General features: G+C 40.8%; 1 protein-coding gene across 3 annotated transcripts in view; it reads right to left on the minus strand.

The window, feature by feature from the left end:
* klhl32 (kelch-like family member 32) overlaps positions 1 to 26,157 on the minus strand; it is a 34,072-nt gene that overhangs the window by 2,677 nt on the left and 5,238 nt on the right. Inside the window, exons 3-9 of one of the 3 annotated variants that reach the window (XM_023964203.2) lie at positions 23,673 to 23,850; positions 16,818 to 16,925; positions 12,815 to 12,913; positions 8,546 to 8,761; positions 4,393 to 5,119; positions 4,231 to 4,289; positions 459 to 651 (exon numbers count right to left, since the gene is read on the minus strand). In XM_023964203.2, the coding sequence (XP_023819971.1) occupies positions 459 to 651; positions 4,231 to 4,289; positions 4,393 to 5,119; positions 8,546 to 8,761; positions 12,815 to 12,913; positions 16,818 to 16,925; positions 23,673 to 23,850 (1,580 nt within the window). Of the gene's footprint in view, positions 1 to 458; positions 652 to 4,230; positions 4,290 to 4,392; positions 5,120 to 8,545; positions 8,762 to 12,814; positions 12,914 to 16,817; positions 16,926 to 22,970; positions 23,086 to 23,672; positions 23,854 to 26,157 lie in introns of those variants that run through there. The other 2 variants (XM_023964202.2, XM_078933486.1) reach the window with 2 other exon arrangements.

Consider the following 26,157-nt stretch of genomic DNA (forward strand, 5'->3'; position numbering starts at 1 on the left):
AATGAAGCTATGACAGGGAAACGGGAAATACCTGGTGTGAGATTGTCAAAAAGTACCAAAAAAAAAAAGAAGACGTTGGAAACTGAAGCCTTAGAAGATAAATAAATCTTTTTTATATTTTTGTAGTTTTATATTTATTTTTTTAACAGTTTGACATGTACTGTCACACAGAAGTCCCTAATGTACACATCAGCTTTTCAGAATGATGATTTGGTCTCATTAACATCCATTACATTTTTCAGGAACTGCTTAATTTCCCTTTGGGTATTAACAAATTGTCACTGGAATCAACTGCATTGAACTGTTTTATTTTATTTTCTGAGTGCAGTTCCATTTTTCATTTAACGCCGCAGAGAACGGGACGCTCGCCACACTGAGGGTTGCGCCTGCTGTTAGTGTTTACAGGAAACACGGGGGGGGGGGGTGAAGCGTGATGCGCTGCCTCTGTCCAGGCTCACCTGTGAGGAGGCTGAAGGAGCAGCGGGTCCACTGGTCCAGGTCCATGTCGTAGGAGTCGATGTGGCGGACCAGGATGCGGTCGTTGTTGTAGTCCAGGTCGTTTCCTCCGAGCACATAAAGGTTCCTCCTCACGGCCACCATGACATGATAGACTCGCCTCTGCAGCATGGGGCTGCGGGCCAACCACTGGTCCTGAAGAGGAGGGGAAGGCGGCAGAGAGATGGATGAGAAAAGAGGAAGAGACAAAATGAAAAATTGTGGTTTGGGGGGGACAGAGCTAGTAGAAATGAAAGCAAAGAAGGAGATTAATATTTAAGCATATTCATGCATGGGTAATTGATGTATGCTCAGTGCTAGATAAATAACGTGACACTGGAGCTCTGGATTGTACTAATGACTTCCCTCCCTTTTTCTAATCATATGTTTCAGCCACTCCATTTTCCACCGAGGGTCCCTGCTCATCCCACTCAGTGTGCGGAGCTTGTTTTTCGTCGGCGTGTGTGCACGTTTTAGGCAGAGAATGAGTGTGCGTGTCTGCTGGGGAGCTGACGGGTGGCCATCTGTTGAGGGTAGAGTGGGTGGGGGGTTGCTGTTGCTCTGGCAGGTGAATGCAGATATGTGGTGAATACAAATGAGGCTGCTCCTCTCCATCTTTTCACTCTTTCCTTCCTTCCCAGGCCCACATGGGTGTGCACCCTTCACAGATACACACTGCACACCCCCATGTTGGGTTGCGAGGACGGCCCTGTCAACATCCAGGCCTCTGGAGAAGCCGCCTCATGCACAGGCACAGCAAAAAAATTGGCAAAGAAATTGCTGCGATTTAATCAACTTTTTAGCAGATACTGTTTAATACCAAAATAATTACAAACAAATCACAAAGCCGTTACTGCAGATGGAGGAAGTGACAGATCTAGGTTTCCTACGTTCTGCTTATTCTGGATATTCCTGGCTTCCACTAATTTCCATATGGTGAGAAAACCAATTAGCCGACACTTAAGTACTGCCTGTTGTGTAATCCATCACAATTCAGCACAAGGTCGGCATTGATCTGCTTTTTCAAAAAGCATCCATTGCCACACAGATGCTGTTTCCATGTTTGCTTCCTTTTCATATTTTTCAAAAAATATCTCCTTTTCTTCCCCAATTAGACAACTTTCAACGCAGAGCTGACATCATCACATAACGTGTGACCTACAGTTGGACAACAAGGATAACTGGTGCTCCTGTTAGTGAAACCAAACAGGTTTCAATGGTGCAGCTCTTGTTGTTGCAACCAACACCTTTCCACTCTGAACTTGTCATAGACAGACGTATTTTTGGGGCCCCCCTCTGCATCGCCTTTTGACGTTTTGGGTTTTCGACATGCTGCCTGTTCCCATAAAATCAGGGGTCCTAAACCCCCGAGCCGCCAACCAGTATCGCCACAGACTAACATTGATTCTTCAGCTTTGTTATTTTCTGATTTAGAAGGAAGTTTTATTTTGGAAAACTACAGGACAAGCCCAAAGCTGAAAGTTAATAAACCCAAACAAAAAGACGTGTTTGGAAAGTTTCTTTGGGGAGAAAAGAGGCAGTGGGGAAACTGAAGAAGAGCCTTCAACTTCAAAGAAACATAAAGCTGCCATTTACAGACAAATACGGGAGTCTTCCTCGATGTATGGATATATGGAGACGGTTGGTTCCGTGTACCAAGTCTCTCTGCATAATATGTGGCGACTGATAGTTGTGTCATTTTACTTTGCTTTATTTATTCATCCCACCTTAAAAGTTGGATGCGGCGGAAGTTAGCGTCCGGTTGTTAGCATCAACTTTGACGTTAAAGGGACAATCTTCATCACAAAGTCCAAGTTTAAACCAGTTGCAAACATTTTATAGAGAGTGAAGATTCAATCAAAAAAAAAGTTGCCAACCTGCTGAAGAGAAAACTGAGAAAACTTGCAAAAGCGACAATTTTTTTTTAATTTTTTTTGAAAGGCTGAATTAGGCAGGAATTTTCCAGTTTGTCCAGTTTGTGTGCGTGTGTGGCGCACAGTTCCATGTGTTTTATGTCATGTGACATTGAATACTGTCAAAAGGTTATCAATTATACTGAATTAATTTGAAATGAGAGTTAGATATTAATTATATGTACCGTACATGTGCCACCAATCCTCGGCTACTTAAAAATATGTTACACTGAATATTTCAACCATTTTTTCCTTTAACTTTAAGAATTTATTACTAACTGGACCTCTTTACATTTTTGTTAAAGACCTCTGATTTAAACCATTGACTGTATCAGAAAAATGGATGGCACAAATGTGACGTCACCATAGAAAATTAAGTCAATTCAGTCGCCATTTTTTTATGGTAAGGTTGTCGCCATGTTTCAGTTAGATGAAATCAGTAAGCAGTAATTAGCCTGAACCAGTCTGAGTCTGTGTTTCTATGGCAACCACTCTCGCCAATCAGAAGTGAGCCCACACCCCTACCACTAAAAGTGGGCTTGGAAAAATCTGTCAATCAAATGCTGTAAACGTTGGACGTGAAAACACCTTTTATTGAGGCATCTGATTGGTCAGTCTATAACTTGAATGACTTGCACAACAGAAAAAATATGACAAAAACGAGGATTATCAAGAACATCTACAAAAAAAAAAGGTATCAGAGCAAGAATGGTTGTTCTGACCAATACAGTGACTGAGGAATAGCTGTTTATTTCTCCAGAGAAGTCTATGAGATTTTGGCTTCTTTGAACTAGCGGATACTTCCTGTTTGGAATGGCAAGGGGGAGGGGTCTTATACTCCAGTTCTCCTATATAGCCAATGATTTAAACACCGAAGAGTGTGTGTGCATAACTAAGACAATGTACAAAATATTTCTAAACAAGAAAATCTCAAGTAAATCTTGTGGATTCTTTGACAAAAATCCCTTCTGCATCAGACTTTTATTTACATTTTTTTAGTCCTTTTAAATTCAGACTTGTGCGGCCATGTAGACCTGCATCAGACACAGACCTGCCTGATGCAATACAACAAGCTGTAAAAGTGCATAATAAAACATTTGGTCAAATAATTTTTATTTTTAATCCTGAACATAGTTTTTAATGAATTTTAAAAAACTCATCATTGGGTTTTCTTGTAAAAAAAATGCTCGGGTTTTAAAGACTTATGACAATGAAAATGGTGTTTTTGGTATTTTTAACATGCAATTTGATGCATAAAAAATACAATGGGTGGGCCACAAGTTCCGCCCCCTTCTGACACATCCACTTGTAGACATGTACGTTTTTGTTTTCCAATATTGGATAGCTCCAATTTTGCTCACCATGTTTGTTGCAGTGCTAATGTTAGCTTGGGCTAATGAGGGGCTGTAAGCTAATGGAAGAGAGTGTAAACAGATGGATGATGAGATGTGTGGCCGGGCTTACTCTGCCACAACTCAGAGGTGAATTTCCAATGAACAACTGCCGCACTGCAGAAACTATGTCCAAAATCAACGACTGATTATTGATTCAGGCTAAAAAAACGACATAACCATAATTAAAAGACCGCTGGGAACACTTTAAAATTGGATCAAAAGATGATCGGAGTGGGACTATAAAGTTTATTGGCTTCACCAAATGAACTTCTTCTAAATGAAAAACAGCCATTTGGCAAAGTATTTACTGAATGAGTTTAGAGTTAAGGACAACCTCAAACAGTGAAGTCTTAACAAAGTCTCTCATTCAACAGTTTTAAGCAAAAAGCCCGCTTTTAAATCTCTATATGAGCTCATTTCTCAGTTACCTGTTCTGGGTCGTACACCATCAGACGATTTTGGTACTGAGCAGTGTTTGTAACTCCACCTGCAATGAGAGAGAACAACCCATCCTGAGCTTCTGGCTCTTCTGCACACTCAGCATCGCATGCACAGGTAAAAACAGAGGTCAGAGGTCGGCCTCGGTGTACCTGATACCCAGAGCAGGTTTTCAGCCACACAGCCAGCATGGCAGGACAGTGAGCGGTCAAAGGCCTGGACAAACATCCATTTGTTCCTCTTGGGGCAGTAGCGCTCCACAGAGGGCAGCACCTGCCTCAGCTCATTCCTGCCCCCCACTGCATAAAGGTACTGGCCCAAAGCCCCCAGGACAAAGTGTTCTCTGCAGGCCTTCATGGGGGCGATCTCTGTCCAATGGTTGCTCCTGGGGTCATATCTACATGCAGTTCTCACTGCACACGTCCTCCCGGTGGCATGCTCCACCTCTCCACCCACAACAAACAGGAAGTTGCCCATCACAGCCACACAATGGTGACTGCGGCCCGTGGGCATGGGCGCCAGCTCGCTCCAGTTCGACCCTCCTCCCACACGAACGTGCTCCTGACCCGACGGGCTGAAGTACCGCAGCTCCCTCACCCTGCTCACCTCCCGCTTACGGCCACCCACTATGTAGAGGGTTAGGGACTTGAAGCGGGGCCGGGTGCGAGCCGACTGGTGGAGCGGCTGAGCAAAGGTGGCATGGTGGTAGTCCATGGCCTCATCCACCAGGGCGGCAGCAGTGGGGCTGGTTTGAACAAGAGGATGGCCATGGGCCAGGTGGTGCAGGGTGGGGACGTCCATCAGGCCGTAGCGGACGTGCTGCAGAAGATCCTCGGTGTACTGGTAGCGACAGTCATGTTCCAGCCACAGAACCACCAACTGTACGGAGAGAAAAGAGAAGATCACAACATGTGTGGTCAGAGTTCTTAGCTGATCAGTGATCAGATTCACTCAGATGAAAATGGGTGTTTAGTGTTTTTAACATGTTCTTGTGGCATTTTTCTGATGATGGAGGACATCTACAAAAAATTAAGCTAAAAATTGCATTTCTGAGTATTTCTTTATTCAAATTGTTGTGAATCAGGAGCGGATGAAAAAAAGCTGTTTGAAAAAAAATGTTACGTAAAAAATATACAGGGCTGGCCACAAACTCTCTGCTCTGACCTCTTCTCAATGGTTAGGGGAAGGGGGGTGGGGTTGCTCTGCACCAACGCTTTCGACCACAACTCAGAGGCAAATTGCTAATGAACTACTGCCACTCTGCAGAAATTTCCTAGAACATTCCTCAACCCCGGGCAACAGACCAGGCAGTTATCACTGGGCCGCATAGAAAAAAAAACACAACATACGTTTTTTCTTTTCCTTTTTTTTTATTTATAATCTAATTATGAAGGAAGTTTTATTTTGAAAAACTGCTGGATTTCCCCCAAAACATCGGACTCATTATTGATACAGGTCAAGTTGCTCAGTCACTAGTGAAAATACATCTGCTACTTTCTAAGAGCGGCTGCACTGACTGCTCAAAGGAAACTCTCAAGCTTGCAAAGTTGACACAAAAAACCCCCAAACACCTTTGGAACATTTTTTTGTGTGGGAACTATCTGCTAAGGAAACAGAAAAAGAGCTTTTGACTTCAAAATAAAAGAAATCTGCATTTAACAGACAAAAAGCAGGACTTTTTACTCCAAATATGGATTTATTGTAACAGCTGTTCCCACACAGCATAATAATGATTCTGACTATTCAACAACCGGATGTCTAATGTTACGATGATGCTGCTAATAAAGCTCAAACGGTGGATTCAGGTTTCTTATTAGATTTGTTGTTGTGTCCATTTATTTTGAAAGTCAGAAAAGGCTGAAGTTGGCGTCCAATGTTTTAGCTTCCACTTTGACATTTATGGGTTAAGGGAAGTATCTAAATCACATTTTTGTGGTTCTGACACAAAATCTAGTGTACAAATAAAGTTTAACCTCTTAAGACGAGGCAGCCACATGCATAGACATCACAGTAGTTAATTCTGCCTAACGGAGGCCCTGTGACTACAACATAAAAAGGCACATCAAGCAAGAGCTCTGGTCTTAAGCAGTTAAACCAGCTGCAGCTATTTTAGGGAGCGTTTAGATAAAACTTTGCAAAAGTTAAGGGAAAATGTGGAAGCCCACCTCAGACTCGTACAGGCTGGCCTGTGAAAATATTGTCTGGTAGGGGACTACTGTCCCAGAAAACCACACATGATTTTTTTTTTCTTGATTTTGGCTAAAAACAGCATAATCATAATTAAAAGACCACTGGGATTGCTTTTACAATAGATCAGAAGATGATCGGAGTGGGGGTGATTATAGCTACAGTATATGGAGAGGGCTTAATTTCACCATTTTTCATTTAAACTTTAAATCTGACAACATTTGTCTTTTTTTCTGAATCTATCAGTCATATGCAGAAGGAAAAGACAGGTCAGATCTGCTAGGAGAAAGAAAAACAAGGTGCATGAAAAAGAAAACGACTGGAAGACTATTCATCCGTTTTTTTCCCCCAAGACAACGTTGGGCTATTATGGCAGGACTGGGGAGAAAACGGTGCTGCAGCACAAACACAAACACACACACACACACACACACACACACACACACCAGCCTTTATTAATCAGCAGCATTCAATATACAGTCTGCAAATATCCACAGGCAGCCTCTTTTGTTTAATGCAGGCAAAGCGGGTAGCAGGGAAAAGGATTTAATTGAACTTGAGAGTGGCGGAAGGTTATTTAGCAGCAACGAGGTGTGAATGTGGGCGAGAAAACTGGAGATCTCTGATACCATTATCAGGAAGACAAAGTGCACTTTAGCACAACCCATGCAGAGCCTGAGAAGTTATTACAGAGGGAAGAAAAGAGGCATGTTTTTGAAGAAAAAGCAACATGAGTGACCGACACAAAAGAGAAAGAAATTCCCAACATTACATCTCAGGAGGAAACATCTGAATAGATGAGGGCTGTGGACATAAATAACCCCCAAAATGTCTCCTCAAAGGGCTGGTTATGCAGCAAACTTTCACGCCAGCCTTCAGTGGCATCACTTTCCTGCGCCTTCCTCCTTTTATGAGCATCTCTCCTCATGTCTTGGAAATGACAGTGTGTTGGTGTGTGTGAGAAAACCACAGCAGCTGACTGTGAAGGTCACACTGCATAACACAACTTCCTCAGGGCACAGAATAAATCAACTCCCTCCCCCCTTTCCCTCCCCCCCCCCCCCCCCCCCAAACTGAAAGAGAAGTGCAAGACAGAGGGAGAGAAAGAGACTGTTGTTTGTGTGCGACAGTGATAAAGTCAGGGAAGAAGATGATGAGGGGCTGAGAAAAGAGGAGGAGGAGGATGATGATGATGATGGTGATGATGATGGAGAGCTGCAGAAAGAGGGAGGGAGCAAGGGATGACATGAAAGTGAAAGGAGAGAAAAGCAAAAGGCAGAGAAAATGTGTTTTTGAAAGCACGAGAGGCTCTGGGAAACTCGAAGTGACGGTGATTGACAGACGAGAGCTTTCGGTCCAGTATTGATGTCCGCACCACCATCCTCCCACCCTCGCCTCTTTCGGACGACAGCCCCCGCTCGCCGTCCGCTTCCGTCTGATGCCCAAATTAACCTTCTGAGCGAAGTGAAGGAGGCCCAAAGCAGCCTAATCAGAGGCTGATTATGGCAGCGGCGCCTGGCTAAAGGGTCAGGGTAATTGTGCCATCAGAGGCCTGATTGTTTTCAATCAGACGGGCGGCCGAGTGACAGCTGGGGGATTGGGGGCCCTGATGGAGCCACGGTGGGCCTAATCAGAAAGCAGAGGGGGAGAGCGAATGAGAGGTAAGGGAAGTAAGGGATGGTGGGGGGGGTTCGAGGTGGTGCAGGGACTGATTGGTGCAAATGAACAGTCAAAATGGCAACTCTGCATCCCGCACCGCCGCCTCACTCCACCATCCAGGCAGTTCATCATGCACAGATGCATGCCCAACAGGACTGTCAGAGCTCAGCTCAGTGCGCCTGATGCATCCCACAACAGCGCAGGAGCAGCAGGTGCTGAATCTTTTAAATATTCCAAGCTAGGTGCTGCGATGCTAATGTTTTTAAGCTGATAATATTTCAATTTTAAATTCAATCAATCTTTAATCCTGTTCCTCAGCTTAATCTGGCATTAACCTGAACATGTTTCACAACAAAAGCTGCGCTTTACACCATCAGATAAAACCTTTTTTTTGTCAGCAGCGGTTTGTTGGCATCGTGTGTCCTCATCCACACAGAAGAAGAACATTTCACTACATACTTTCCATATCTCCTCCTCGCTGAGCGAGGTGAGGCGGTCGCTCTTCAGCACTTCTCTGAGGAGGCGGAAGGGCAGCTGCAGAGCCTCGTCCTGCCGGCCCTGGCTCAGCTCAGACAGGTGTTCCACCAGGTAGCCCACCACGGCCTGCTCCAAGGCGGGCAGGTGGAAGAGGTCAGCCACCCGGTACAGCTCCAGGTAGTTCACGCTGCTTAGTTCCTGCAGGACCAAAATAATCAAACAGAGAGAATTTTCTTCAAACGTGTCCATACATTTAAATGTGCTTTATTTTATATTTTATTTATATACTTGGCTCGTTGTAGGCAGGGAAGCATAAATGAAGTAGCGCTCTACTCTAAGGCTATAATGAGGAAGGTTTCTGCATAAGTCTCAGCTGTCAAACAAACCTAGACCCATTCAATGACCACCAAAGAAACTAAAAATGAGAAAAGGGCGCCCCCTTCTGGCAATACCATAGAACTCACTAACCATTATTGACACAAGCCCAAAGTAAAGCCACAAAAATATGTTGTAAATAAACACACAATGTCTGGCATAGCTCCTCCCACTCCCTAAGTAATGTAAATAAGATATTATTATTGAGATATTATTAGTTGCTTGAACGATACTCTCCAAATATAATATTTGAGGACAAGTGCAAAGGTGGTCATTGAGATGGAAAGAGAAAAGGTTTACTAGTTTTATTTTTGGCTGATGTTATTCACACGTGTGACCAAGTACAAAAATGGATGGAAATTCATGTTGGCCACATGTAATCTGTGCGGCCAAAATGCACATTGCTGCAGTCTCCACACATATTTTAACCCGAACCATAATCCTAACTCTGCCCTGATTACGGGCAAATAGTCACTTCCATGATTTTCCTGTTTCTCTTTATTTATTTATTTCTTTATTATAGCATCTTCCGCCATTATTTGGCACTCAACTCCTTCCACAGTTTTTGAGCTATTTTAACGATTCAACTGTTAACATATTCAGCTCTTTCAGCTTTTTCCAGCTATGACCTTTGGTCCTTCAATGCCTTGACTTGTCAAGATATTCCAGGATTTCCAGGATTTCTGCCTCCATTGAAATACATGGGGGATCCTTGGTGCAGAAGCTCGCTGGTTCGATACCCATCACTCACATTTCTCACAAAAATATATTTTTTGTTATTGTGCTGTTTTCACTTTATTCGTGGTCAACTTTGATCATTAATTTATTTTTTGCTAATCATTACCCTTTAAGTTTCATTTTCATTCCGCATTCAGCCCTGCATTTCCTTTTGGAAAAACAGCTTCTTCTAGTTTCTTCCAAATAAAAAAAGTTTGAGTAAAAAAAAAGAAAAAAGTTTTTTTTAGGAAAAGTCAAGAGCTCCAGATTTACTGAATAAATCATATAATTCCTTCGGGACTTTGACATTCTTTTGGTGACAACTTGGTTCTTAAAAGTGTTTTGGAAATCCCAGTTTTGTTCATTTAATAAAAATACTCTATTTTTGTCAACAGTATAGTAGTAAGGGTAAACCCAGTCCTGATGACAACCTTTAAACCTATGATGGAATCTACCTGGATGAATGAGAGTCTTCACAGACATATTTGTCAACACTACTACACTCCCATTTCAAAACACACCCAAAGACTTGTTCACAAGTGATTAAAACGTAAAACAATTATGTTCGGAAAAGCTGAAAAGTCAGTTTCACACAAACAGCTGTTCTAAACAGATGACTTTTGAGATTTAAAGAAAGTTTTTGAAAAAATGTCTTCACTACTCAGTGCATTAGATAGGGCGTTCACCATTTTGTCGGGGTGTCTGAATCTACAATTCAAAAATCCAGTATCCAGGAAAATTCTCTGAATGCTTTGGAAAAAATAACAGTGTGCAATGATGTTCAATAGATTGTTGAATACAGACCACAATGCACTGCCTTTGAACAATTTTTTATTTGATGAAAAATGTATCCAACTTAAAAATCAAATCAGTAAAACCAGCTTCATGAGCTAAGACAAGAAAAATTCTGAAAAACACAACATTACAATCATTTAATGGACTGTGGGAGGAATTTGGAGTGCCCGGAGAAAACCAACAGACTCAACATCCAAACTTCTCACAGGAAGAACTCAGCCAGGATTTCAACCACAAATCAAGTTTATTTTCAATAATATATACTTTTTCCAGTTTCTTAATTCAAACCGCATGAGAAGATGGAACAAAAAAGTCACCTGAACCCAGATAAAATAAGTGTCATCAATAAGTTAAACTTAAAGTTGAAGTTGACCCAATTGACCAGGGAGAGGTGAGCTGCAGACCCCCCCCCCACAATCCAACCCCTTCATGCTGAGGGGTAAGGAGAGAGGACATTGGGTTCAGTCTTTGGCGTAACTCGACCATGGATTTGAACCCACGACCTTTCAGTCTTAATAGAATATGCCAAATACTTTTTCATTGATAACAAAAAACGAGCATTTGCGCTGAAATCTGTTTCCTCAATATTACGCTAGATTGACTTACTTTTATCTAAACCCCAAATGCAGAACTGCCTTTTTGTTACACGTATCCTTTGTGTTTACTTTACACTGACTTCACAACCACCAGGTGGCAGACTTTAGCTATAACTGTGGTGTTGCTGTGACGCCTTGGCTGCCTGACAAACAGTCCAAACAGATTAGAGGACAGAAGTACGATTTAAGGGCAGCATCTTCAAGAGCACTATGAACAATTGCAATAATTTAGGTATGAAGGGTATAAAAAAGAAAGCAGGCGCTTAAAAACGATGCCAAATACAAATGGATCAGATCTGTTTCATAGTGTCTACTAAATACAGTAAATGCTAAATATGATGCATCTTAGACTGACTTTCTGCAGTAACCTTAAACTGACCTGTTTTAGTATCTGCTGGGGCTTGGCCACCAGCCCAGACCACAGTTGAGGGATTTTTCAACTGTTCCAACACATGCATCTTAGTCTTGTGACAAAAAGCATGAAACATCCAGCTGGATGGCCTATCACCGGAACAAACTGAGATGCTTTTAATTGGTAAGACGTAAGAAGCTGCTGGAGTGTCTCTGAGCAACACACTGAATGACAACCGGCTAGATTCTTCTCCAAACGTCTCTGACCTTTAGGTTTCTATGGAGGAGGATCCACACTGACGCCGAACATTTACGGCACCATACCAACCAAATTCTTCCGTCACAAAGAGAAACTGAGTTCTAAACAAAGAAACTCTTTCCAGGAAGAAAACCCTTTCAGAACAAACCAGGGATGGACACAGTTTTTCTTTCTGAGTCTGACCGTGAATTTTTTCCTCAAAGCAAGTGGTTTTAGGTTGTGCACATATAAACTACCTTTCCCGCCGCGAGGAGCCAGTTTGTTCTTCAGGTTACAAAAGCTGAGTGAGCTCCAGAACAAGACAGCGGCCCTCAAGAGACAGTAAAGCCATAAATCTGACCGTTTTGCTGCCGTCACTGCTTTCTAACCAACTTACAAAAACACCTGCAACCTGCAGGGCAGGGTAATATGAACACTCGTTTGCTAAATGAAGCTGAAATCCTTCTTTAAAATTGTAAATAAGACTAGACATGATATAAATGTCACATAAACCAAAAAAATCCAATGCATAAAGTATAATGGCTCCTTCAGAGTTTTCAGGAGTCTTAAAGAGTTGTTTATGACAGCATTGTTGCATCTGCCCTCTATTACGGAATGAGCTGCTGGGGAGGGGGAGGGGGGGTGGATGCACTGACAGGAACAGGAAAATTATCGACAAACTAGCTCGGAGATCCGGCTCCATTCTGGGGTGTCCCCTAGAGTCTGTGACTGTGGCGAATGTTGAGGATGTTACGGAAATCCATCATGGACAATCCTCTTCTTCATCATTCTCTCCATGAGACCATGGGAGCGCTGAGGAGTTCATCCAGTCACAGACTTTAACATCTCACTGCAGGAAGCAGAGCTTTTGCAGATCTTTCTTCCTGTCAGCTACTAGACTCTACAACCCCTCACAGACACTGGACACTTGGTTTTTTATCATATTATTTATTGTTCTTTGCTTTTTATTATGTGCCGTCTTTTAATTGAGTCATGGTAACAAATCAATTTCCTCATTGTGGAATTAATAAAAAGTTCTATTATATTCTAAAAAACTAGAAAACATTATCATCATGTTATTTCCTTATTTTCCTTTAGGTGTGAGTGTGTAAAGTTAGCATCGGGGTTAAGTTGTAAAATGTGAAAACTGGCGTGAAATTGTGTGTGTGTGTTGTGCACCTGGATGAGGTAGTGTGAGCAGAGGCTGAGGAGCTCCAGCAGCTGAAGGTGGCTGCCTGCAGACAGGACGTCCTGGATAACAGCCGGCTCCAGCAGAATCTGACAGCAGCAGAAAAACAAGGTCATCCGGTGTGCAGAGTTTCACTTTGACTCTCCTTCTTTTAGGACATTTTCAAGCACATGACCCATTTTTGCAATTAGTTTTTAGATATTATATTTCTAACAAACTAGTGGAGGAAATCCTAAAAGAAGTTAAATCTGAATAATAGCAAACATCTAACCATGTATTGAACAAGTACCTTTTGCAGGAAGGAAAGGTTTTTTTATTCTCCTTTTAGATTTTTAAACTAGATTTAAACTGAAAAAAATCCAGACAATCTGAAAAACTATTTTCGAGAAACAGTTAAAATCGCTGGTTTGTTTAGAGAAAGACCTTCAAATATTGTCTTGTTTTTTTGCAAAACGCTTACTGTTCCGTGTTTATCATCTGCCCATATGCAACACTAAAAGCTGAAATGCATCCAATGTATCCTTTTTAGCTGAGGAGAGCAGAGCCGTGAAATGCTAGAGTGTGGTGTGGAGGGTTTACTCTCTGTTCTACGTGCACAACAAGGCTGCAGATAATTAAATCTTTCATTCATGACTGGAATAGTCAAACTAGACACAGTAACATAGCAGGCTAGCCTAGTCCAAAAGAATTTCCATGCAGAAAACTTGATAATTTCTTTAATCACAATACTGCTGACAATTTAGCCGCCCTCAGATGGCTGTCATTTTTATCCAATCTTGCTCATAATTTATTCATAATAAGTCAGACAGAAAGGATCTGAATGTGTATTGAACTACTTTGGTGCATGTTGTTCTCCTTTTATGTTTGATGAGCAGGAAAATGTATTGTTAGCATTAGCATTCATTTTAAACAGTTTCAACACTAATTGGGATTCATGTTCATCATTTGGCATAATTATCAAGCAACTGTTGTGGACTTTACAGTAAAACAGAGAAATCGAACACAAACGAGCCTCTTCTGATCATTTTTCCTCCTCCCTGCAATTAGATGTGCATTTCCGTTAATTGGTGTTTGGTTTCCTCTTGGGTCCGTGCTCAGGTCCAGTTGACCACATGCTTCTCTGAGCTTCATAAGGCTGATAGATTTAGACAGAGTGCAATAACAAGAAGTCATTTGCTGCACTTAAGTCTATACAGCCCAGAGCAGAGATGCTTTCATCATCACTGACAGGAAAGTGGATCCTAACATTAGAAAAAACTGGGTTTAAATGAAGAACTCAAAGATTTTCTTTTAATCCGTCAGTCAACAGGCTAAACTGATGAGGGTAAGCGAGTGCTTCTCTCTTCCTGGTTGCCTCTCCACTTCAGCGGCCCACTACAGTCAGGGCGCTTCGGTCTCACAAAGCAGAAGTCATTTTATAACACTGTGCCTGGTGCAGTGTGGGAGGGCTGCGAGATTCGTGCAAACCAACATTTAGAATGCTTTCTATTTGCAAACTATCACTTGGAGAAGACAAAAAAAGTCCATATGTCCTCCACTGAGGCCATTTTTCAGCTTCAAGTGAACAAAGTAGGAAGTTTAAACCATTTGAAGTTCTCATTAGGGTCTAGGCGGGCTTTCACCGAAGCTGCAAGCTGACGTTCCTGCTTAAGAGCCTCAACTGAACGGATGTCGACGTGCGGCTGAAGGATTTTCATGATTTGCAGTGCAGAAACAAGCATATTGCCGTCTCTTCATCCGTTATCATTTCCACAAGGCAGAGGCAGAGCTTGACCTATTTATATTTCTTCATTTTACCTGTCAAAAACAATATTTCTGAACAGCCAATGATGACCCAAAACTGCTGACTACTTGGTGGTGCAACTGGGGGAACAAATAGTCAGGGATAGTAACAGTTATGACTGAAACTTACAGTGGCAAAATTCTTTATGTTAAAGCCAAGGGGCCTATACCATGCAAAATCAACTTTTTAAGCCTTTAAATGTATCACAATGTTCATTCTTCACAAAAAACACTCCCAAAGTGGTATTTTGATCCATTCCCACATTTTGGAGTATTCTTCAAAAAAACGGCCCATCCCAATCCACTAAAAAGAGTGGGTCCTCACATTATGATGTAGATAAGTGAGAAACAGCCCCTTCCAGAAAGAGTCTGCGCTGCCAGCTTCCCCCCCAGGCTGACACACACCCACTTTCTCTGTGGAGCTAGCGGTGATCAGCAAAAACACTTTTATTTTATATACACAACATGCACATCCATCTTTGCAAATGTTAAGATGTTTGTTTTTGTGGGTGAAATGTAGACACGCTGCCGAGGTAGACTGTAGGATGACATCATGAATGGCCAGCACCCACATAGAGAAAGGCGGAGCCTCAGAGATCAAGTCGTCTTACTTCCGTGTAGTAAAATGAACTGTGAAAATAACTAATTTCATAAAAAATGTGTTCTGTAGTGTGCCAAAGGTAACATATTATATTTATGGACGTAGTTTACTCTGAACAGCTTAGGAAAAGCATCATAAAGGCCCTTTAAGGGTGATGGGGGCAGTACCAAGTAATAGGGGTGTAGGAAAGAAAATCAATTACGTGAAATATTGTGATATTTTATTTGGCAATTCTGGTATTGATTTTAAATGTTGCAGAAACATGTAGTTCACCATCTTACTTTTTTGTTCCACTTAAATCTCTGGCCTCTAGTTGCCAGCACACAAACTCCCAGCCTCTTTCTGCAGCTTTACACCAAAGCAACAATAAGATCTCGCGAGAACCATCTCGTGGTCGTTGTTTACTCACTAGTCTTACGGTTGTAGTTACGGAGCTCAATGACACATTAGTTTCAACAAAATAGGCAGACTAATAGAGATTGTTCAACGTCTCTTTGGTTGTTTAATATAGCAGCCATTTGCTAAATTCATAAAGTACATTTAAGTGAACTTGGAAATAAATACCACTTTGTTGTCTTCAATAAGCTATATAGAAGCTTATTGGTTAAGACACATTTACATGTTTTTAATACTGAAAAATATTTTGTTGCGGAAACCAGATAATGTTGAGTATTGAATGATTAATTCTTCATGAACCAGGAATAAACTAGGATTTTTGCTTAGAAAAAAGTAACTTGTGTGTGAGATCCAGTTGCAGTGCTTAATGCTCTGATCATGAAATAAATTACACTTTACAAATATATTCAAGTAAATGGTGTATTAATATTCAGACAAAGGGTTTTTTCAAAGTCATGCTCTTTTAAAAAAATTGTGATGTATTGCTTCTGTTCCAGTCTTAGTATATGTCAGGATATACATCATGTTGTGACGCGTTTATCGAATCGCCATACTCTAGCCAAAACGCAGCCCTATTGGGTAGTGTTATTCTTTTGATTCAAGGCGGTAAGTTGCTGTTAACCATCAGCCCTTTATGACCTAATTAGTCATTTTATTCAAATCCAAGAAGAAAATACTTCTGATGATGACTGAAATCCAAAAATATGTTTTTATTCATTTCTTCCAGAATTTTCATCATGCATTTCCACTTGTCTTGAATGCTCTGACTGCATCACCTGTTTGTTTTTTTTTGCACATGGGTTGATGGGTTTGTTCATGGCAATTTACTTTGAAACGTAACTGGATTTCCACGCAAATATTTGTGCCACTTTCCGTCCAGTTGATCTGATTTCTGCTGATTTACTAAGTTAACTGCAGTTACACACTCACTGATAAGCTTAAGGAGTGGAGCAGAGGACAGTGGTCCCAATAAGAGGTTAAAAGTACGTAGTAGGATTGAGACACAATGGGACTAAGTTGGGTTATTTGTTCTATTGATGGCAAACCTTTGATAAAATGAGACAATAACAATTATGAGATTTTTATATTTTTATATAAATGTTTGGCATTTGGGGAAAATAAAGAGTGTACATGTTTCTATGCTCAGTGAGACAAATTCTGTAGAAAGCAGCATTTTCTGAGATGTCTGCTCACGTGTGACAGCTCATGCTTACCTGTCCTGTGTAGGCAAAATCTAAAGCATGCTTCAGCCCAACGCTGGTCACTCCTTGCAGAGTCACTTCATCTGCCTCACTCTCCACCATGCAAAGGCTGAACATGGCCTGATGAGAGAGCAAACGCAGTGAGGTTAACTCTGACCGTACCAAATCACAGCAGCTTTAGCTGCTTTTTAAATTCAGATAACAAAAATGTTTAACAACAATAGTTATTCAACGTGTACTGTCATGTAGCTCTTCCACAACAGTGGGGCTCTGTGGGATAATGATAGCTTTATACCAGATACTGATGATCATGCAGAAATGGCAGACTGACACTATCCCTTTTCACTGTGTCTGCACTAAAAAGAGCAAAGTCAAAAACATTAGTCTCCATCATTTATGTATTACCGGGCTCTGGAGCTCAGCAGAAACACAAAGGACGACTGGTTCCTTCTGTTAAACCTGCGTTTTCTAACACGTGCACAGTGACACGTGTGCACGCTGAGCTCCATGTGAAATCAAAGCAGCGACAATGCCATCTTCAGTCTGCCTCTGCTGCGCTCGAGTCCAGCTTGCTGCTTGCTAATCAAAGTTATTGACTGATGTCATGCAATGAAGGGATGACGGTTGCATTGATCAGGGCCAGTGAGCAGAGAGGAGGAGGCGGCGAATGGAGACTTTCTTTCTGGGGTTTATGTTTGAACTTAAACTGCAGTGAGACAAACGGCATCAATTCTTTGCTATATGTAATTTTAGCTGCTTCACTGTGGCGTCACGGCCTCAGGAGACTCATCCTGCTATCTTGCCGTTTTTGAGGGAGTATTTTTAATCAGAACAGCTGTGTGCAGCAGAACTGCATCGTTTTATCCTGACAGGTAATACAAGCTTTGCTTTCTTCTGCACATGACATATTAGACTACCCAGCAACCCTAAAATTGCATTCAGTCAGGAAAACAGGATTATGTCTTCCCTAAACTTCCCATCATGTCTCTGACTCATGAACTTCTACCTCGAGCAAACAACACTCCTGGATGTTGGGTTGGATGTTTGAGACAGAGCTGCTCAAAGAAAACATTTACCTAAAGCCTGTTCAACTCTCTCCCCTTGTTGATTGACCACTCTGCTAATTAAAAAGCTCCTGCTCCATTGAGCAAAGGCCCTCAGCTTAACCTGGAGTGTAATAGTGTTTCGTTCTGTGTGCATGGGTGGAAAGACTTTAGCAAAGAGCAAAAGAAGTGAACCCCTGACTTTTTGATGCTCACTGGAGTGTTTAACAAAAGTCAGTAGAGTGCAAGAGCGCCCACAGAGCTGCCGGCCTCCGGCATGAATGCCCCTGACCTTGACAGATGAGTTAAGGGGGCAATAGTGACGGATGGCTTCTGTGATCCAAGGTATGGATCCAGAGCGGAGGAACACTGGGCCACGGTCAGAGTGCGCTTTTCACCTTTCCAGTGCTGCAGTGGAGGCACATCTCTGCAGTTTGCATGACCAATAAGATAAAAAAAATGGTGTGCCTGCTTGGTGTGTGATAAACCTGAGGGGACTCATTTTCCTCAGAGAAAAATAGCAGCTTTGAGAAAAGCTGTTTCATTGTCCATGATAATTGGGTTATGTCTGGGGACTTCAGGCTTTCTCTACAGAAATTGTTGCAGACCTCCCACACACCAGAACCAGTGGCAAGAACATACTCAGCTGACAAATACAAATATTAATACTTTGACTAAGTTTTACAGTCCTATCATGACCCTAAAACATCATCAACAGTGTAAACAAGTTGGCCATAAATAATGATAACTTTATTAGCTTCACCTCTGCACAGCAAAATTAGAAACAACTCAAGGAAATGATAAAGTGATTTAGCTCTAAATAGTCCACCTGTAGTCCAGCAGCTGACTACATGAGCTCACAGACTAACTAGTGGGATTTTTCTCTATTTTCATAGGAATATTTCAGGTTTAATTATGTTCAGACTGTGACAAAGTGATGACCTGTAGTTTAGGTTTCCTGGTTGTTTTAGATCAGGTCATGTTTTTTATTTCAGTTATGTTCAGTTAGATCTTTGTTTTTCCTCCAGTCAGAATCACACCAGGTTTTATTTGACAATTATCCAGTTATTTCTCTTTTAATCGGTTCACTTGCAGTATGGTGGAGTCTGTTCGACTTCATTAGGTCCTCTGCTTTGTCACTATTTTTGTAATTCTTTGTTGAAGATGATGCTGAAAAGACAGTCTGGGGCACTCTTAACCATTGACTGTATGAGAACTGGACCAACTGAGTGTGACGGCGCCCATAAAAATCACGTACTTTCTTCCGCCTCCAACCAAACAAAGTCAATTGCCACTTTTGTCAGTTTTTTGCCAAGTTGCCATTTTTTTGTGATACAGACCCCACCATGTTGAAGACAGACAATATCAGTAAGTAGTGATTGGTCCAAATCAGTCTGAGCAAACATTTCTATGGCAACCACTCTAAACAATCAGGAGTGAACTTGTTGGAAGTCCACACCCCTGCAACAAGTGAATCTGTCAAATGTTTGGAAAAGCGGATGTGGGGGCCAGCAACCACCAAATGCTTTCATTGAGGCATCTGATTGGTCAGTTTATAATTTAAATAACTTGCATTACAGAAAAAAAATCATGAAGAAATGTAGAATTATCAAGAGCAGGGGTGCTCATTACGTTGATTAGGACCACAAAGGACATGTGGGTTGATCCCAGCCCACTAAAGGTAAATAAAATAAAAAACATATTTGTTTTTTTTAATCCATCAGCCAGTAATCCCTCTCACCATGAAGTACATCACTTGATTGACATGCAGAAAACATCAAACATCATCTGATACATACATCACTGCACATGCGTGTTTAACTTCACTGAGCGCACATTCTTTTTGCCATCGGAAAGCCTCTGGTGGCCCGACTGTCCCCCGGGTCCACAGCGGAGGACCACTCCAGCCCTCAGGAGCATTTAGAATAACACAACATCCCTTAGTCCAGTTCTCACATCCAGTCAATGCTCTTAACCCATCAGCTCAAGAATTTGGGAAAAGAAATACTTCTTAAGAATACTTTAAATGTGGATAAGCCACTGGCTGTGACTACCTGGATCACAGGTGTGGTCATATGATCTGCTGGGTTCTGTGCAGACGTTTTTTGTTATTTAGAACCTGACTTTACAAAAAGGACAATAAAATGGCCAAAACCGTCTGACAATGGCTGCAACACTTCAACAACAAAAACGCACTCCCTGATGTGAAAACTACAAGGTTTTCTGTTGTCAGTGGCAAATTGTAGCAGCTGAACACGTCATTATCTTTGATTCAGCGGTATAATTTGGCCTGATTGCTTTTAATCTGCAGCTTGTTTATTCATCGCTGTAATGCTTATGTAAAATCACCAAAGAACTAGAGGAGCCCTGTCACTGTAAATTTTGATTTGATTTGATTTATTACAAGCATTAATTGTTGTCAATAAAATAAGCTAAAAAAAAAAAATCACACAGATTTGTCAAACTCATTACAGAAATGATGAAATGCATAGATAAAAAACAAAACAAAGACACACTTAAGTCACATTTGCTTAATTAAATATAGTGATCATTAACTAAAGACATGCTGAACTTGATTTATTGCTTTAAAAGGAGTGGGAAGAAGCGAGATTATATAACCCCACCCCTACTGAGTTCATTCATTTGATAGTTTGACATAGTTTTTGTAATCCGGTTGTGATCAGATAGATTATTTTCAAGTCACAAAATCCAGTGCCTATTAATGATTGATAATCTTCAGAAAACATTCATTCATGATTTCAGAAAAGAGTAACGGTACCGATATGTAATAATCATTGATTATCATTAGAATACATGGTCACATTAAACCAGTAATTATTGCTACACATTGATGATCAAGTAAAGAAAATCAATAGATTATTGATTGTAATTAAAACATTTCAGTTATCATTAATGCACATTAAACAATGTAATCCTCATTGGTTGTAAGTAAAGGAGCTTTGATTATTTCACCACAATCAAGTTCACACGTGTTTGGAATTATTCAAACACCTGTTGATCCTTAACTCCTCTTATCTTCATATCATGAAATCAGAATTTCTTTATACATTATTTTGAACATTTGGATATTGGTCTCCTTCATTTTCTAAAAACTGTTTTTGGATGTTGAGTAGTAAAGATTTCCCCCTAGCTCTGTATAGAAGTTGTGTGGTGTAAAAATCAACAATCAACAGTTTTAAAAGTCTAGATTGATAAAATACATTGTTTGTATGATCAATTTAAAAAAATGTACAGTTTTAAGGTCAAATATAGTAAAACATAGCAAAATGTTAAAAGTAAAATAATTCAACCCCATGTATAAGTCATAAATGTATTTCAACCAACCAGGAGTTATTTGTAAATTAGAATATTTAGCCACAACCTTGTCACACATTCACATGGAAAATCTAGGTTCCTGAGTTGTCATATTTTGATCAAGGGTTGTCAAGTATCCAACTATAAAAAATGAGATGAACAATCTTGGATTTCTCCACTATAATATTGTTTCTTCCTCCATGCAAACCTGTAATAAAAATAAAAACATTTGAGAGAAGGGGTAATGATTTTGACTTCCTTTTGCAAATAACCCTAGTGTGTTTTTGTTGAACTGTGCCTGGCTCTTAATGGTTTTCATTTAAAAAATAATAAAAACCTTATCCAGGTACCCATAAGATCACCCATTAGATAAAGGTTTTTGTCAAGGCTAAAGTTGATGCTTAAGCATGAATATGCAGCTTAGTTTTTTCCGGGAGGTGTGAACGTTGGAGGATTAAAACATTTAACCTGCTGGGAAACATTTATTTTTCATTTTTCCTTGTTGATTTGTCTGTCATTGTCAGGCCCTGAGCCACATCTCTCCCCGTTTTCTTTTTTCCCCTTCTTTTCTAATTGCAGATGCAGAAGTGCTCTGTGGGTGAAAGTTGATGCCTCATCACCATCAGAGTGGCTATTAAAATGATTCTCCTGCTGTTAATCCCTGCCAGGTTTTGGTTCACCACAGTCTGTCCTTTTCAGTTTTTCATGACAATCCTTTTTTTTTTAATCATCTCTTCTTTTTCACATTTCTCAGCCTTGTTTATCTCTTTTCTGAGCTTTTATCTGTCACTTCTGGGTCTGGATTTTGAGTTAAGCTTCTATGTAATAATAACAATAATAAATAATATAGATCATATTTAGGAAGGACATTTAGAAATGTTCAGACTAGAAGGAGTAGATCTTTCTACATTAATGTACTCCCCTGTACAGCTGGTTTCCGCTCTACATCAAGCTTGTATGAGGCCTCAAACTGGGAAATATTCCTCTGAGACAATCATAGTCTTTGATGTAAATTCTGTCTTGACTGCAGGGCCAGTAGACGTGACTCCAGAAATGCACAGACTGATTGAATTTGTGTGTCTGTGTGGGCACAGGGTGGTGAGTGATGCTGATGTGAGCCTGTATCTCCCCAAGCTGTCCAGACATCGTCACAGTGGGATGGAGCCATAAGGAGCAGATGACACATTCAGGACAAGTCCCAAGAAAACACGTCTGACCAGGTCAGGTATTTTAGTACAGGTACTTGTATCAAATACCAGCTTCAGCAGATGCAAGTTCTGCTGCGAGTGTGAAGCGTAAGAAATGCGTAGGTTGTTTTGGCATCAGCTAAATGGGTCAATGTGGTCCAAAAAAAAGTAAGACAGACAGTTTAACTGCCATCTCCAAAACACCTCATCCTCATCTCTGCAAATGAAATCAAATCAAAGCCAGTAGTGGAGTCAGATGACAGCATGAAGATAATTTTGTTAAGCCACTACTGAAGAAACATGTAGGCTGAGTGAGTTTTTTTTTTGCCTCGCGTAACAGGCTAATCTAATAATCTGAGTGCAGGAGCAACAATGTTGCTTTGCCTCACTGGAAGTTGAAGGAGTCGCATTTATAAATGAATACCGACAGCAGAAGAAAAACAAAAGGAAAAATGACGTACAAATGGCGGAGAGGCGGACCGCTCGCCCAACCTGAACCCTGTCTGCATTGATATAAAAATAACCTGAGCACCCACACACTTTCACACTGCAGGAATAATCCCTGGGTAACTTGGGCGTATTTAATCTGTCTCTCATTTTCAAGAGGGATTAAATTTTACCTTCTAATCTGCTTTAAGTCCCTAAATCAAATCTCATTGGTGCACTTCTCCCTAAGCAAAGGGAAATCTTCCATCTGGATGTCTGACAGTTGAACTGAAGGTCCTCAGTGTATCAACAGTACACGCCACGCGTCCATCCATGTGGATTTATGGAGGATGATCTCTGGGATTTCTGACATCCTTGGCATCAAAGTTTTTACAGTCGAACTTTAGAGTGCTGATGTTCAGTAGTGTCTCACCGCCTGGTTTGTGTCTCACCTTGATCTGAACTGAGTGAAGACGTGTAAATGTTACATAACTGGAGGCAGGGATGGAAAACTGATGAAAATTTGTGTGTGTTTTCTGGTAGGAAAAATCTGATTTTCAGAGATTGTGAAATACTGTAATCAAGAAATTTACGCAAGTGCACAATCTTGCTTTAAAAAAAACCCTAATTGGGGATAGGGGCAATTGTCTAATTTTGGTAATGGGAGCCTCAGTGGCTCCGTGGTTGCTAGGCATCTGTGAGATCACATGCTGCATTCAGGCATTGTCATGAGCCCTCCTGCTTGATTTGCAGCGGTGATGTCGGATCTTTCTCCATGTCCTTGCTGCTTATTCCAGCCTGTTCACATTTATTTCAGTTTAGAACACGGTAAACCTTTTAAACTCCTCTTTTTTTTTCTAATTTCAGAGCAAAGATCAGCTCCAATGTGTACTTACCCTGAAATAATCGCTGCATGCTGCCAGGACCGCTTTGTGGGCGTGAAATTTTTGCTCACCAGCGACAAGCGTCATGTCGCACAGCAGGCCGTCCTTCCTCTGCTGGTTGAGGGCAGAGAGAACAGAGTCCTGGTGGGACTTTGAATGGCATAGCCTCTGTCCTGTCAACATCTCCTTACTGCTGCAGACACACACGCACACACACACATACACAACAGATGTTGTCAAACAAGATTTCACTGGATTTATTGCATAAGAGAAAGCTGTCATATTAGCGACAGTAAAAAATAAAAAGCTCCTAATGCTACTGCTATTCACAGTTTCCATGGCTGGTAGAAACGTCATTATAGGCCTTAACTACAATACTTTTCCGTGATCAAAGCAAGGCAGCTGCCAGTCGAAACAGCAAAGAGAATTTTAACGCTCCTTCAAAAAGATAAGTCAATATGAAAATGGGCAAAAAAACATCAAAAGAAACATATAAATTAACAACATTTGATACGTTTAAAAGTCATAACTAAAGATAAAATCTGCTGACGTTTGAGGAAAATCCTGGACATCATCAGCAAAAAAAGAACGTAATTAAAAACTTTTAATGATGAAATACAGTGGTGGACAAAATTGTTGGTCCCCCTCAGTTAAAGAAAGAAGGTCCACAATGCTCACTGAAATGACTTGAAACGTTCAAAAGTAACAATAAATTAAAATTGATCAAAAATGAAATAATCTAAATCAGCAATTACTTTTGAGTTGTTGGTTAACAGAATTATTTAAAAAAACAAACTAATGAAATAAGTCTGGACAAAAATGATGGTACCTCCATAAAGGCTGAGAACTAATTGCCCAGGGGTCATGATGAACTCAGGTATGTCCTTTGATTGACATCACAGCTGTTTTCAAACCCATAATCAGTCAGTCTGACTATTTAAAGGGAGACAAATATTCACGTTGCTGTTTGGTGAAAAGGTGTGAACCACACTGAACATGGACAACAGAAAGCAAAGGAGAGAATTGTCCCAGGTCATTAGAAACAAAATTATAGACAAACATGGTAAAGGTAAAGGCTATGAAACCATATTTAAGCAGCTTGAAGTTCCTGTGACGACAGTGACACATATTATTCAGACGTTTAAGACCCACGGGACTGTAGCCAACCTCCCTGGACAAAGAGGAAGAGGAACATTGATGACAAATTGAGGAGACGGATAGTTAGAACTGTATCCAAAGAGCCCAGAACAACCTCCAAAGACATTAAAGGTGAACTCCTAGATCAAGGTACATCAGTGTCAGATCACACCATTCGTGGAGGAGGCTCAGTTCTGTTTTGGGGCTGCTTTGCTGCATCTGCCACAGGGTGTCTTGAAGTTGTGAAGGTCAAATGAAATCTCAAGGTTCTCAAGGTTATCAAGGCATAGAAATGTGCTGCCTAGTGTCAGAAAGCTTGGTCTCAGTCGCAGGTCATGGGTCTTCCAACAGGACAACGATCCAAAACACACAGCCAGAAACCCCAAGAATGGCTCAGAGAAAAGCGTTGGACTATTCTGGAGTGGCCTTCTATGAGCCTAGATCTGAATCCCATTGAACATCAGTGGAAGGAGCTGAAACATGCCATTTGGAGAAGACACCCGTCAAACCTGAGACAACTGGAGCAGTTTGCTCATGAGGAGTGGGCCAAAATACCTGTGGACAGGTGCAGAAGGCTCATTGACAAATACAGAAACCGTTTAATTGCAGTGATTGCCTCAAAAGGTTGTGCAACAAAATATTAAGTTATGGGTACCATCATTTTTGTCCAGCCCTATTATATTAGTTTTTTTTTTTAAATAATTCTGTTAATCAACAACTCAAAAGTAATGGCTGATTTTGATTTTTTCATTTTCAATAGATTTTAATTTATTGTTACTTTTGAACGTTTCAAGTCATTTCAGTGAGCATTGTGGACTTTCTTTCTTTAACTGAGGGGGACCAACAATTTTGTCCACCACTGTAGGTGTGAATTTTAAGTCTCACTTTAATCATTTGATCAATTTGGACCTGAGGGCCGCAGAGAGCATAGATGTTTTTAAGAAAAGGCTCAAGACCCATCTTTTTAACCTCGCTTTTATTTCTTCATCCACATTTTTTATTTATTTATCCATGTTATCATGTTTTATGAATTTTTGGTTATCAATGATTTATTTTAATATTCCTTGTGCTAAGATTTTATTTTTTTATTTGTTTACAGCTTTTATCAGTATGTTTACTTTTTAATTCTCATTTTTATTTCCAGTGCTTCCTCTTTTTGGACCTCTCCCTTCGGGTCGGCTGCTGTTCAGCCGCTGCGGCTCTAGATGGGGACCTGCATCGCCACTTAGCTGTGGTGGCGCTGATCCCCAGCTGTGATGCTGCATTTGGCTGTGCAGTTATTCACAGAGAGGGAGGTTCCAATTATTATTAGCGTTTCCAATAACAAACATTCTGTTTTCATGCTCAGCATATTTTCTAT

The sequence above is a fragment of the Oryzias latipes genome, chromosome 16, assembly GCF_053564925.1.
Source record: "Oryzias latipes strain Hd-rR chromosome 16, Olatipes_Hd-rR_3.1".
In the NCBI taxonomy this organism is placed as follows: Eukaryota; Metazoa; Chordata; class Actinopteri; order Beloniformes; family Adrianichthyidae; genus Oryzias; species Oryzias latipes.